Source organism: Saimiri boliviensis, chromosome 9 (genome assembly GCF_048565385.1).
Source record: "Saimiri boliviensis isolate mSaiBol1 chromosome 9, mSaiBol1.pri, whole genome shotgun sequence".
In the NCBI taxonomy this organism is placed as follows: domain Eukaryota; kingdom Metazoa; phylum Chordata; class Mammalia; order Primates; family Cebidae; genus Saimiri; species Saimiri boliviensis.
Genome location: NC_133457.1, coordinates 6309961 through 6325581, shown reverse-complemented (window position 1 = coordinate 6325581; position 15621 = coordinate 6309961). Strand labels below are relative to the sequence as shown.

Sequence of the window (15621 nt, the reverse complement as noted above, 5' to 3'; positions counted from 1 at the left end):
CACGTTCTCCTTGATGGCTTCCTTCTTGCATTCAGTAGTTCAAATCCTGCCACTACACAGGTTTCCTTGAAATATACTGATAGCCATGGTGTCGGGGAACCCATGATGAGTTTTGCTTACATAACAGAGCTTGTCTCCTCCTCAGAAATCCCAGCAGGAAGGAAGTTTTATAATCAGTATAGTGTAGAAAAATGAATAAACAACTCTTGGGAAGATTACCCAGGAGAGAGAAGGATATTCAAATGAGAATGGGAGTGACAGTTAAAAAAGAGACTGCAGCTATTACTGCTCAGTAACATTACTGAAGAGCTCCTTTTGTGGTAGAAACCTGTTACGGGTTGGGGCTGGAGCTAGGAAGTAGAAAGACGCTGGTCAGTGTTGGGCACAGAAACCAGGTATGGGGAAGCTCAGCCTTGGGTCGCATTCTCCAGCAGCAAGATGCATGAGAAATCGTGCAACTTGTGCAAATGCTTAAATAAAATTCTTATTGCTAACTGCCATTCATTTTTCCTCTACCACTCAAACTACAAAGCCCTCTGATGTCAAGATACTGTCAGCCTCTGTACTTTGAAATTTGGGGTAAAAGAGTGAGAGGGTAGGATTTATGACTAAATTTAGGAGTGATTGAATAATAGATTTGTTCATTTTAATAAGCATTTATCAAATGTCCTGTGTGCGGGCACTGTGTTAGGTGCTGGTGACATAAAGATAAATAAGGCACTGTTCTTGCCCTAAAGGAATGAGCAATCTAGTTGGCAAGCAAAATGGGGCCTGCCCAGGAAAAAAAAAAAAAAAAAAAAGGCTGTATTTACACATACATTGAGTCACGGGAGAGTGCTTGAATTGCAGAGTGTCACAGAGCCACTGTGCATAGGAGTTCAGAGGAAGAATTGAGGAGTGGGATAGAAGGGCAGGAAAACAGACCAGGCTGGGAAAAGTATCTGTGAGGAGGCTGAGCCTGGTCAGATCTAACATGAAGTGAAGCCTAGAACTAGCCAGACTTTGTACATCAGGTAATCTGTTTCTGTTTTATTACAGGAGAATGCTCTGTAGGGATTGCATACGCAATGGAGAGCTATTACGGGCACTACGAATAAACCTTATCTGTCTAGTTGGTGATCTCTTTGCTTGAACCTTTGCTGTTTAGTCTCTTTGTTAGTGAACGTATTTGTCTTCTGATTCTTCAGGCTGGCGGTCCACCCGTCCCCTTGATGCCCGTTGCTCAGAATTACTGACTCCACAGTGGGGCGGATCACGAGCACCCCTCAACCAGATTCACGGTCCAGCTGCAGAGGCAGCAACCCCTATTTTCAGGGCCTCCTTTGAACTGTAAAAAAAGGGTGTGAGTTTAGCCAGATCTGTGGTCTGACTTGTCAGACCTTTCTGAGTTAGTTTTGCCAATTTTGCTTCCTACAAAAGCTTCCAAAAAGGCAGAGCCTATGCAGAATCTCAGTCTTATAAAGGAAAATGTTGATACCATGTTATCAGAGGGTGTTGTTATATGTGGCACCTCCAATAATTAGAACATTGGACATATAATTAGGGCAGCCCTGAGCTGTCTGCGTTGAGAGACACTTCAGAATTTAATTAGCCAAAGGCAATAATAATAAGATCACAAGATGTAGTCAGTATCCTTCAAATGCTAGTAATGGAGCTGCCTTTAAAATAAGAAGGATTAAGGTAAAATACTGGCATGATAGGGTTGCGCTGCAGAATAATGGCAATTTTAAATCCTAAAGTGTTTTTAACATTACGTTTGTTTTCAAATTACTGCATCGTTTGACTGTCTGATTTCCCTGTTAACTCAGGGTGGGCAGCGACTGGGTCTCCCTTGTTCGTACTGTGCCTGGCATCTGAAGTAGCATTCAGTAAATCTTTTTGAATGGATGAAGGACGAAAGCAATGAGCAGATTTATTTCATCTATATCAGGGCTTGAAAACTAGCCACTTACTGCCTTTGTCATACAGACCTGGGGGTGTGTGTCTGTGTCTGTGTCTGTGTCTGTCTCTGTATTTGTTTTACCTTTAGTTTAAAAGGAAAGATTTCAGTACCAATATTAAAAATGGGAACATTTATTTAAAAAAACTCTGGATTTTTCTGTTTATTTGGAAAAACCAGAAGATGTGATCACACTGGGCTGGTCTTCCTACTATGGCGACAATTGAGTGGCACAAAAATTGCAAGCCGTTTGCTTCTGATGGGGAGTGTCCTGTCAAGTCCCTACCTGTCCACGTCACACAGTTTCCAAGCCTGCCAGAGCTCTGTGGTCATCCCGGTTTGGAATCTGGAAATTGTTAACTTTTTCAACTTTAAATTATATCTTGTGCTCATGCATATTGTATTTTAAAGACAGCAAGATGCTTAGGTTTTTTCCGGCACGTGCATTGCGTATCAAACTGATAACGTGTTTTAAATCTTAGAGTTGTCTACTTGCCCCAGGACCTATAAAATGAACTAGGCTGGGCTCCGGTTCACGTGGCTTTGTAGAAGGATTTCAGCTTTACCTGTTACAGGTTAAAACCCATGTGGGTTTTTTGGGTTTTGTTTTGTTTTGTTTTTTTTGGCCTTTAGTTTTCAGTGAACCGGATTTGAGGCCCCTCAAAAGTGCTGTATGGAATGTTCATTAACGCTTAGAAAGAGCAAAAGAGACAATCCGATTCCTTAGTTTTGCTGTTTACAGTTTAGTTAGGAGACATTAAACATAGATGCAAGGTAAAATTAGTCCAGGTGCAGAGATGGAAATACTTGTGTTTATAATCTTTTTTTGACAGTTTCCAAGAATTGAGTCTTTATTTATTGTAAGAGTTTTTTTTAAGGGTAAACTTGTCCTAGATGAGGCGTTTTTATTTGAAGTATTTATTTATTTGAGACAGGGTCTCCTTATGTTCCCAAGGCTGCTCTTGCATTCCTGGGCTCAAAGGATCCTCCTGCTTTGGCTTCTCAAAGCGCTGGGGTCTGGCCGTAAAGTATTTCTATATTAACTTTGTAAAAAATAAGATTAAATTTGATCGATTTCCAAACTTTGATTTCTGTTTTTCTTGTTTTGAAAATGTGTATTTGTCATGTCGAATATGACGTGATAGCTATTGATGTATCTCATAGTAAGTAAAAGTAGTATATAAACACAGGAAGAAAAGATGAGACATTTTTGCATCCAGAATGTGTTAAGATGAGACACTTCTGCATCCAGAATATGTTTGCACATAATCGTTCTCATGTAGGCAGACTCTTTTCTTTTTTAGTCCAAATGATTGATGTAAACATATGACTGTATAAAATATATTCCTTACACTCCAAACATGACAGTAGTGAGCAAACTGCATAAAATTCGTAACGTTACTCTCCAGGTTCCAAATGCAGACATCAACCTCATTCTTTCTTTCTCTCGCCTACATTTCCAAATGCAAAAAGAAACAGCCTGCCAAGGAGCCAGCTGCTAAAGTGCCATAGCATTTTATCTAGGTAACCTGGGGTTTAGCTGCCCTTAGATTATATTCGTTCCCTCATTGAAACTGGCATCCGTCAGAACTGGGTGCCTCTTAGTCATTTTCTGGTCAGCTTTAATGTTACGATAACTTTCAGCTGGACACGGTAGATCCCCAGAAGAAACAATGTGCATGTACTGCTGTAGTGTTCATGCCTTCATTGGTATTTCTTCCCTGCCCTGGGCTTTTTCCTTAACAGGTGACCATCAGACCGGGTCATCTGTTAGTGCGAACGAATGAGTTTTACCTGTGCAGCAGGTGTGTTCAGCACTTTGATTAACCAGAATGATTTGGCCCTCCCTTCCTGGATCCTCTCTTTCCTGCTCCTTCTTTGCTCCTTGCAGCATAAGCATTTGGATAAAATAGACAGTATGCATTTAGCAAATTACCCTTCCAAGGGTGTCTGCTTTGGAAGTAAGTAGAGTTAAGTGGAGACAGTGAAGATCCAGAGGTAAATGTGGTGTGGTTTTGGGTGCAGGCTGACTAGAAAGGATTTATATCAGTAAAGTTGTTACTAAGGTTCCATTTCTGTTGTTTAAAAAAATGGAAATCGGGCCAGGCACAGTGGCTCACGCCTGTAATCCCAGCACTTTGGGAGGCCAAGGCAGCCAGTCATGAGGTTAGCGGTTTGAGCCAGGCTGGCCAATATGGTGAAACCCCGTCCCTACTAAAAATATAAAAATTAGCCAGGAGCGGTGGTGTGCACTTGTAGTCCCAGCTACTCAGGAGGCTGAGGCAGAAGAATCGACTGAACCTGGGAGGCGGAGGTTGCAATGAGCCGAGATCACATCACTGTACCCCAGCCTGGGCAACAGAGAGAGACTCCGCCTCAAAACAAAACCAAAAATAAAAACCCCTAAAAATGGAAACCAATTCTTGGGAGCCACACCTTAGATTTGAAGGGAAATGGACTTGTTAGTTATTGACCAATTATATTACATGACTTTTAATTTTCAGGAAGGGTCATTAAAATGCTTTGTTTTTATTTTGTTTTTGAGACTCCCTCTATTCTCCAGGCTGTAGTACAGTGATGCAATCTCAGCTCACTGCAGCCTCAACTTTCTAGGCTCACACTGTCCTCCCACCTCAGCCTCCCGAGTAGCTGGGACTACAGGCATGCACCACCAGGCCTGGCTACTTATTTTTATTTTTTGTAGAGACAGTGTCCCTGTGTTGACCAAGCTGGTCTCAAACTCCTGGTTTCAAGCTATTGCCCTGCTTAGACCTCTGAAGTATGGGATTACACAGGTGTGAGCCACTGTGCCAGGCCTTAACCAAACCATTCTTTTGTTGGTGTTATATTCATGCAGTCAGAATTTGATAAATTTTTTTTTTTTTTTTTTTGGTTGGAGTCTTATTCTGTTACCCAGCGTGGAATACAGTAAAATGTTTTTTTGTGTTTTCTAGGCGGTAGTTAGAAAAATTAATCACTGAGCATGTTACTGTCTCAGAAGTTTCTTTGGTCTTTATATTGGAGTGTTGAGTTGTTGTTTAGTTCATGGGAGAAGCTATGACATACAGAAGGATGTCTTTAATTAGTAATGTTGTTTGGTAGTTAAATAGGCACAGTAATCCCAGCACTTTGGGAGGCCGAGGCGGGTGGATCACGAGGTCAAGAGATCAAGACCATCCTGGTCAACATGGTGAAACCCCATCTCTACTAAAAATACAAAAAATTAGCTGTACATGGTGGTGCGTGCCTGTAATCCCAGCTACTCAGGAGGCTGAGGCAGGAGAATTGCCTGAACCCAGGAGGCGGAGGTTGCGGTGAGCCGAGATTGCGCCATTGCACTCCAGCCTGGGTAACAAGAGCGAAACTCCGTCTCAAAAAAAAAAAAAAGAAGTCTCCATTAACAAGACAGAAAGATAGGTATCACACCAGGTGTAAATGCTGCCTTTGGAGGAGGGCAGTGACTCATTTTCTAACAGTTATTCTTAAACCCAGGGGGAAATGTAGGGCAAAAGCTGCTGTAAGGCTGACTCTTCCAGAGATGTCCACACCTTAGCAATCTAAAAACTATACTAAAGGTCAGAGTTAGGACTCTGAGAGACTGCCACGGCTTTGACTAAATTTTTGGCATTTACCTCCAACTTAAGTGTTACTTTGGAAGCCTGTGGATCACCAGAATGCTTTTAGTCTTAACCCAATCTCAACTTTTACCTGAGTGATTATCTGTGGACACGAAGTTAAAGTTGTTGGAAAGAGTGTCTTCTAACTGATACCTTTACCTCTTTCTTCCTGCTGAGGTGGAGGGAAGGGTTAGTGACTATTGGGTAGGGCTTCTGAGGTGCTGGGGCTGGTACTGAGCACTTACACACAACATTTCCTCCAGTAATTACACACCCTGGAAAACGGCAATCACCTTTTTTTTTTTTTTTTTAAGACAGAGTCTGGCTCTGTCACTCAGGCTGGAGTGTAGTGGTGTGGTCTCAGCTCGCTGCAACCTCTGCCTCCCAGGTCCAGCGATTCTCCTAGCTCAGCCTCCTGAGTAGCTGGGATTACAGGTGCCCGCCACCACGCCGGGCTAATTTTTGTATTTTTAGTAGAGATGGGTTTCACCATGTTGGCCAGGCTGGTCTTGAACTCCTAACCTCATAAGGCGGCAATCATCTTCAAAGACAAAACCAGAGGCAAGAAAGGTTACATATTTGCAGTCGGCAGATCACAGAGCAAGGATTTGAACCCACTTATCTCCTCTTGCGAAACTTAGATCCTACCTTCTGGGAAGAGTGGCCCTGCCTGGGTTGGACTTACCTCTTCTTAGTTCTGTTCAGGTAAACAGCTGGGGAGAGACATGGGACTAGGTTTTCACACAGTATTAAATTCTAAAGTTTATAGAGGCTGTTCCTCTTCATTATCTTACATGATCTCCAAATTAACTGAAGAAAGTGACAGTCCCCCTGGCTCCCCAGCTTCTGAAAATGGAGGACTAAGCATCAGTGGTGGCGTTTAGAAGGGCTGAGGCCAGGCTCCTGTTTGGAAAAGGAGCTGAGAGTGAAATCTGAAGCGTTTCCCTTTTTCCCTTAGGCAAGGGTTCTTTTCTTGAGATTGGCAATAGGAGCGCTGCTTTCTCCCGGGTCAGCAGGTGCTGAGAGACGGTGGTGGCCAGAGAAGGGTGGTAGAGGTTCCTCCGCTGTGGGAGTCTCATCCTGTTGGCAGAAAAGGGCCTTTTGCCTGCCTTTTCTTCCCATACCCCATCCTTCATGTCCGTTCAAAAACCGCATGAGCCTAGAGGCAGTGTTTGAGGCTTAAGAAATCTAAAAACTGGCCGGGCGCAATGGTTCACGCCTGTAATCCCAGCACTTTGGGAGGCCAAGGCAGGCGGATCACCTGAGGTCAGGAGTTTGAGACCAACCTGGCCAACATGGCGAAACCCTGTCTCTAGTAAAAAATACAAAAAGCAGCTGGGCATGGTGGTAGGCACCTGTAGTGCCAGCTACTCTGGAGGCTGAGGCAGGAGAATTGCTTGAACCCGGGAAAAGGACGTTGTACTGAGCCAAGACTGAGCCATTACAGTCCAGCGTGGGAGACAGAGCAAGACTGTCTCAAAAAAAAAAAAAAAAAGTGCTTTGTTCATTCTGAAAGAAACAACGTTTATCCTTCAAAAGGAAAGAAATGGCCACTTCGCTTCACAGATATTTTTAAAATACCTCCCTTCTCTACTTTTTCTGTTTTCCAAGGGGAATAAGGAATTAAGCGTAATGCAGATTTTTACTATGAACAGCAATACAGTCCCCGATTGCTCGTGAGTTCCTCGTTTTCTTTGTTTTAGATTCATGAAGGACCGCTTGGACTCTGACTCTCCTCAAGATGTTAATTGTATGTTTCAAAAGTCACGCGTTCTGCTAAAAATCACTTACGCATAGCCTTGGAAATAGAACTGGAGGCAGGGAGTTGCTTCAGGGTGCAGAATATTGTTTTGGAGGCCTTGGGAAATAAATCTTGAGTTAGTTCATTTACCACCAAGACATATTTAGTCACTGTATATAAACAAAAGAAGTCACAGTGTGCTTGGACATTATTTGCCCCAGATGGAGTTTAAACTTGGCTCATTATACTGCGCTGATGTCATGGTACATAAACTGGCTCTGAATTCAGCGTGCATAGAATCGGCTGTGTGCTTGTATGTGCTGAGGGCGTGCGGGAGGAGGGGCGGGGCTGGCTGGAAAATCTTTGTCACATTTTTCCTTTGCTCTCTGTGGAGACTAGTGTCAGCCTTGAGTTTGGACCCAGTGCAGAATGAGGGAAGAATTGGAATAATCTGTTCATTTGTATAAGTCAGTATGTGTATGTCCTCAAGGCCGCAGTTCTTCCAAGACCAAGAATCTAAGTCTGCCAGGCTTTTCAACAGTCGCTTAACAAAGTTCTAGTAACTCAAATCTAGAAAGGAAAATCTTAAAAGCATTACATTTTTAAAGAGCATTTTTAGTCTGTTTGCCTTGAAGTCTTAAATCTGGGCAATTTCTTTAAACTTTGTAATGGTCTTAAGTATCCAGCTGTAAAATTCTGTTTCCCTGGATTGTATGGTGGACAGCGTCTCAAATTGGTTGCTTAAAAGTCTATAAAAAGGTGGCCAAATTTAATTCTTCTGTGTGTTTTGAGAGGGCAGCTTGCGGGTCAGAAAACTGAGCCGCAGAGGGTCCTTTCCTGGACTTCTGAGCACGTAATAGGAAATTTCCACATGCTGTGGTGTTACTTTATTACGTTTTATTGCTGGCTTTTGTTATGATAGTCTTAATTAGAAGCATTTCCCAGTAATTCAAACCGTTTTGTAGATGTAAAGGGCTTAGATTTCAGAACTTCTGTGAATGGATTCCTGTAGGAGTCCCTCTTGTTGCCGGGGACGCGGGGAAGCTGAGCAGATGCTGGAATGTGAATGCGATGGGAGGTGAACCTTTAAGGAGCACTTAGATGTTCATGAAACAGAAAGTCTGCTCAGAGGTGAGAAATGGCTGGTTTTAGATTTTATTGAGAGCATGAAACATGGCAGATTTTGGTAAAAAATTTTTTTCTTAAGAGTGTAATTTTACTTAATGGAGAGACTTGTCACTGGTGGGAATTGGAAGAAAGAGAAGTTGAGGGTGGAAGGCTGTGTGTCAGGGAGGAGCACGTGTTTCCTAGAAGAGAACTTGTTTTGCCTTTGGGGATGTTCCTTTGACCCAGTTAGCAGCCTTCTCTTATTTTAGTGGTTTTTTGGAATTACCTTCATATTGCATTGACATGGTGAAACCCACACCTATTAGAGGAGAGGAGCGAGGGTGTAAACTAGATGAGCATGCATTTTGGTCAGACAGGGCTGGAATCCAGTCACTTTGTAGTTTTGTGACCTTGGACAAGTCGCTTGTCTTCGTCAAGCCTCAGTTTCCCCATTTGTAAAATCTAGTTATCTACCTGGCATGTGACAGAGATTCAGTAAGCAGTAGTTGTTTCTTAATCATTATAGAAAAAAACCTGGAAAAAGGAGTTGATAGCCTGCATTGTGTTGAATTAATTTCACAGGTATGATATTGAGGATATAGGTTTTGAACCTTTTGTGCTTTGAAGAAAACAGAATTAAAAACTTGTGGCCGGGTGTGGTGGCTCAAGCCTGTAATCCCAGCACTTTGGGAGGCTGAGGCGGGTGGATCACGAGGTCAGGAGATCGAGACCATCCTGGTCAACACGGTGAAACCCCGTCTCTACTAAAAATACAAAACATGAGCTGGGCATGGTGGCGCGTGCCTGTAATCCCAGCTACTCAGGAGGCTGAGGCAGGAGAATTGCCTGAACCCAGGAGGCAGAGGTTGCGGTGAGCCGAGATCGCGCCATTGCACTCCAGCCTGGGTAACAAGAGCGAAACTCCGTCTCAAAACAAAAACAAAAACAAAAACAAAAACAAAAACAAAAAAAAAAAAACTTGTGGAGTGGTGGAATATTCTTGCTCTCGTTTGAACAGTAAGAGTCCTAAAGCCCAGGAAAAACCTTAACATATTTGTCATTTATCCTATGGGTTGTGTTGAGCAAGGGGGAGCTTCACCTGCCATTTGTGCCCACGTCTCTTGGGTTCCCAGTGTTTGTTTAGGTCCCTTGGGGGCTTCCTGGTATTGTGTATTATTTTTTAGTCAGCTTGAGATTCATGCTTCAGGTAGGGCATGTGAACAAGATGAGGCAGTGGATACATTCACATCTTCTTCCAGGATATTTCTAGTTTACCTGCTTATGTGTTTTTTTTCTTTTTTTGAGACGGAGTCTCCCAGGCTGGAATGCAGTGGCATGATCTCAGTTCACTGCAACCTCCTTCTCCCTGGTTCTAGCGATTCTTTTTTCCACTCTGTCACCCAGGCTGGAGTGCAGTGGCGTGATCTCAGCTCACTGCAACCTCTACCTCCCAGGTTCAAGCGATTCTTCTGCCTCAGCTGCCCGAGTAGCTGAGATTACGGGGGCGTGCCGCCATGCCTAGCTAATTTTTGTATTTTTTAGTAAAGATGCAGTTTCACCATATTGGCCAGGCTGGTCTCGAACTCCTGACCACATGATCTGCCCGCCCCGGCCTCCAGAGTGCTGGGATTACAGGCATGAGTCGCAGTGCCTGGCCTCTTGCCTATGTTTTTAATCGGAAGACATTTTCCTTGCATGTATTATTACCACAAAGATAAATATCGGTCATTCACAGCCCATCACTTCCCTTTTCCTGATGGGGAGAAGGGGGGGACTCAAAAAACAAATATTAATCACTTTTCAGTTTTGCCTGAGGCCAGCCGTGGTCGGTGGCACACAGACTAGGGTCTCAAAGGTGTGTATGGATGGACAGTTTGGACCTGGGGTTTGGGAGGAGTTTGTAGATGGGGAATCTTGTGGGGAGCGTAGCTGGGGAGTGGGGAGTGGGCCGTGGGAGTGTATGTGACCAGAAAATAGTAGCATGAGAGATAGGCAGTAGTACTCTTCTCTCATGTAGTCAAGGGTCTCTTTTAAAGTTGTTAGATATTCCTGGATAGAATCCTGAGTTGCACGGAACTCTTCTGCAGCTTTTCGATTGCATCATTTTCCGCATGAAAGATACCTGTTGGATAAGCAGGCCAGGTACGGTGGCTCACGCCATAATCCCAGGACTTTGGGAGGGTGAGGTGGGCGGATCACGAGGTCAAGAGATTGAGACCATCCTGGCCAACATGGTGAAAGCTTGTGTCTACTAAAAATACAAAAATTAGCTGGGTGTGGTGGCACACGCCTGTAGTCCCAGTTACTCGGGAGGCTGAGGCGGGAGAATTGCTTGAACCTGGGAGGTGGAGGTTGCGGTGAGCCGAGATCGCTTCACCACACCCCAGCCTGGGCGACAGAGCAAGACTCCGTTTTAAAAAAAAAGAGATACCTTTTGGATAATCCTAAATGTTGGCTCCAAGGGAGAAATGTTCATTTATACATGCAAATAAGCTTCACAAAGTGTGGCGAGGAAAAAACTCTAGGAGTGAAATGGGATCTCCTCTCTGATACGGTTTATATCTTGATTGAGGATTGGATTTAATGCTTCAAAATGCTGCAAGTGTAATGTTTCGCCTTTGGTCAGTTGGTACTGTTCTCTCAGGAGAAGCTTTTTTGGGAAGACAGTCTTGCTCTATTGCCCAGGCTGTAGTGCAGTTGGCACCGGGCACCGTCACGGTTCACCATAGCCTCGACCCCCTGGGCTCAAGCGATCCTCCTGCCTCAGCCTCCTGAGTTGCTAGAACTACAGGAACCCACTACCACACCTGGCTAATTTTAAAAATTATTCTTGTAGATGTGGAGTCCTAATATGTGCCTGGGCTGGTCTGGAACTCCTGCTCTCAAGCGATTCTCCCCGTCTCAGTCTCCCAAAGCACTGGAATTACAGACATGAGCCGCTGTGCCTGGCCAGAGCTTTTTTGATGGACTGATACATTACCCTGATCGCTCAGTTGAATGACTGGTGATTTTTTTATTTGAGGCATAAATTAGACTTCACCTCCAGGAGTAGTCTTAGATACTATCGACACGTGGTTAAACAGCCACCCAAAATTTAAATTGCAAAAGTAGCCTTCCTTTTCCTCTTTTAGTGAGTAAAAAACAGAGTTAGCTTTAGATTTATACCTGCAAGGAAAGATATACCTTATTTCAGTTCCCCTGTTAGGTAAAGAATTCCCATGATGCTGTGTTTGCTCAGTTGTATTAATTGTAACTCTTGTTTTATTGTTTGCAAGTGGACTTTGCAACAGTGGCCACTTATTTTTCACTAAGCCTTGATAAACTGCCTTCTGTGTATATCCAGCTTTTTGGTTCATATAGCACTAAGGGTTTTGAAACAGATCTGATGAAGCAATAGAGGCTTAGAGGATGCTCCCATGGTTTGATTAGCATGGTTCTTCTTAACATCTCTGGAGAAAAAAAAGTATCAGTAGTTAAAATCCTTGTCTTTTTTTTCTCCTCTGAAGACTTTGTGCCACATGAATCAGTTTAACGCTGACTCTGGAAAAGAAGGAAATGCTTAGCGAGTAGACAAAAATGATGAGGTTTGGACAGTGATGTTCTGTTTCACGTTTATATTAAAGACGACTTGTAGGAGTTATTATGTTTCTGCTCTGTGGCCGGGGAGAGGGAGGGAAGGAGGGAGAGACGTTGCCTAAGGAGCTGGCCAGGTTGTGACTCATGATCCTCAGGGCTGCGTGATGCAAGACCTTCTGCCCCAGCCCATTCATGTCTGATGTCAGGACTGGTCTTTGGGCTGGTGTGTGTCAAATTTATTTTTATCTCTGCTTTATTGACAGTGGAAGGTGGTCAGCCTCCCTCGGTATAATAATGCTTTCTTTTAAAATAGCTCAGTGCCAAGATGAATACGGGTTGTTTAAATAATGACTTTTGCTCTGCTAAGAAAAATTATTATTGGGACACCGGAGATTTGTCTGGTTTCTGAGGTAACTTGGTAGATTATAATCTGGTTGCCATGGCTACTCAGCAGCAGTGAAAATTGCATGAACTAAACATTTGGAGGCAGGTATTTTCAGAGGATGCTTAAAAGCCGGTTACCTATCATCTTTCTCCCTGAATAAAAGGGATGGGGGTTGGGAATTGAACTCAGTAAGCAGAGCGGGAGGCGGTAAGTGGCCTTAGAGACTGGATGCCTCTGGGTCGTTCTTTGAAGTGTGGCCTGGTGCAGTGACCGCTGAGAAACTGTTACAGACACTTTTTTGTGCAATGTGATAAGCAGGTAATGTGACAATCTGGACACGTCCCAATTCAGAAATCCTTTTTCTTGCCTGGGACTTTCCGTAATACTAGTGAATTGTATTTTCAGAACTGGTATTTAGGACACATTGTCTGACAATTATGAGCGTGGTAGAAGGGAGTATATGACTTTGGGATGGTCAAAGAAAATCTAGGACATAGAGTCTTGGCATCCATTGGTTCCCCCCTCCCCCAACTAATTAATTCCATGGGCATATATTACAGTCCTATCCCTAGAGCTTTAAACACAAAGCAAATGGTTTCTGCTTTATTACAGTGATGCTAGAATTGGGCTAAGGACCTTTCAAAAGACATGGGTAATTGTCTATATTGAAGTGTTGTTTTCTTCCATTGTAGCTTTTATATTGTATATTTATGGAAAAATAAATGATTTTCATATTAAAGAAATGACTTTAAAAACTCCTTTTTAAGAAAACAGAACTATTTTAATCATTCTAGAGATCTTGAAGGAGTTTCCTTTTGAGTTTTTGAAACAGTACAGTGTGCTTACACTGGTGATAATTTAAATACCAAAAACTCAAAGATTATCGACAGTTATTATACAGGAAAAATAAACTGCCTTGAAATAATTGTTATAATTTGAGATAATGAGAAGCATCAGGGATAAAGCTTAGGCTCATTTTCCCGGAATGATCCTGTTTTTTCCAGTCAATGTATTTTCTGTTTAAAAATGTTTGGTATTCCAGCAGTATCATCAAGATGAATTATTAGAAGAGGCAAAATACATGGATATTAAAGATTGAGTTTTTAAAGATGAAATGGCTTTGATCTCAATAGTCTTACAAAACAGACAAATCATAGTGTATACAGTAAATAAAGTTGACTTTTAAATTGCATCTTATGAAATCTTAATTTCTAGGCTAATTATTTGCAATAGTTTTTTTTTTTTCTTTTAATGTTTCATGACTTTCATTCATTCAGTGAAAGTAGTTATTGAGTGTGTAACTTATTATATGCCAGCCATGAGGCTAGATAGTTGGATGTTATCCTTAATTGTGCTTAGATTAAGGCAGACAGTAAAATAATTGCTTAGTTAATTAATTGCAGTTGTAAATTCGAGGAAGAAGTACTAGAGCAGAGCAGCTAAGTTTTGTATTTTTAGTAGAGATGGGGTTTTGCCCTGTTGGCGAGGCTGGTCTTGAACTCCTGACTTCAAGTGATCCACCTGCCTTGGCCTCTCAAAGTGCTGGGATTACAGGCGTGAGCCATCGTGTCCGGCCTACCTAACTATGGTTTTTAAAGTTTGGATTATGTCCTTTAACTTGTGTTTAGATATCAATTAGTGATTTTTTTCCTTTGATTATCCTTTGATTAGAACTATTAATAAAACTACAAAGCTGTTGACAGAATGTACTTTGCTATTACCACTCACAGTCTAGTCTTGGAAGTTGTCTGCTAATATTTAATATTTATGTTCATATAAGTAAAACATTGACTTTAAACATGTGAGTGTTTGTTGGGGCCTATTTATAATATTTATTTGTTTAATACTGTTCAATATTGTTTTAAGATCCTATACCCAGAGACTTTTTTTTACAAAAATTTTTCTTGTAAATTTTTTTTGTTGTCACGCAGTAGAATCATATAATCCAGATCAGCAGTAGACATTTGGGAACAGTATGCAACATTGTTAGGTCAAAACCTCATTGCTAGATGCAGCTTTCCTATATAAGTATGCTTTCTGGTCTTCTTTCTTCTTTAAATGTAGTTTCCAAATTTCTGACAGAGAAAAGGGAATTGTGCTTTTCAAAGTTAAGTTTTCTTCCAATGGCGTTTTTAAGGTTATATAGCATCATAAGCAATACAGGAGAATTCACTTTGCTAAATTCAAATGCATGTACCCCTCCAACTCCCATGCCCCTAAATTAAACCAGGTTTAAGACTTACATCTAAGTTCTGTGTTTATAAAAGATTTGGTGCCATATACTTCCTGTCTTGTATATAGATTTAGGTAATAACACTTGAAGACACAGCCCAGATGTTCCAGTATTAAACTGAAATGAATGTCTTGTTTCGGCAGGTTATTCTCGTTCAGGTTAATCCAGGTGAGACTTTTACAATAAGAGCGGAGGATGGAACGCTTCAGTGCATTCAAGGTAAGGACATTTTTGGTACATATTCTAATCAAAGATTTTTTTCTTTATTTGAAGGAAGTAATGTTTTCCTACATATGTCTGTGCATAATTTTCTAGAAGTAAAGTATATCTTGGATACTCATTTTCTTTTTTTTTGGTCAAAAGGTCTAAAATATGTATTATGATGTTATTCAAAGGATATTTTTAGTGGTAAAATCTGTATTGGGTATCTGTTGGTTAGTTATCGCGAAGTAAAATTTGGTGGCTTATAACAACATTTATTATCTCACAGGGTACTATTGTAGGAAGTTTCCTACAGTTCCTTGTTAAGTGAGCCTCTCCATGGAGAAGCCTAGGGGGATTATGTTATGGCAGCTGGCTTCAGAGCCAGTAACTAGAGGGCAAGAGGTAGCTAGTAGGTCCAGCCCAGACTCAGGAGACGAAATTATGAAAGGGTGTGAATACCAAGAGGCAGGTCTTTGTGGGGCATCTCAGAGGCTGCCCAGCACAGTCTTCTACTCTTTGGGGCCCGAGGATTCATGTTCCCCCCAAATGCAAAATGCCCTCTCCCAAGATCTCCAAAGTCTTATCCCATTATTAGCTCAGAGTTGAGAATCTTGTCACCTAAAGTTCCAGGTGTTAGGTAAGGCTTCTTGGGTGTAGTTCTTTAGTAGAGTTCCTAGGACACTTGTAGTTTGTCTACTAATGCCTCTTCTCTCTAGTTCACTTGGAAAAAAATGACTTAGGTGCTTTGATCCATTGTGTGGGAAAATCAACCTAAACCTGATCTTATGATAGCTCTTTCTGGCAGTGATTGGGATTATG

General features: G+C 42.0%; 1 protein-coding gene across 4 annotated transcripts in view; it reads left to right on the top strand.

The window, feature by feature from the left end:
- The window catches only part of FNDC3B (fibronectin type III domain containing 3B), a 371941-nt gene that overhangs the window by 87968 nt on the left and 268352 nt on the right, over positions 1-15621 (top strand). For all 4 annotated transcript variants that reach the window (XM_039480204.2, XM_039480205.2, XM_074405435.1 and 1 more), the window contains exon 3: positions 14742-14817. In XM_039480204.2, the coding sequence (XP_039336138.1) occupies positions 14742-14817 (76 nt within the window). The remainder of the gene's footprint in view (positions 1-14741; positions 14818-15621) is intronic.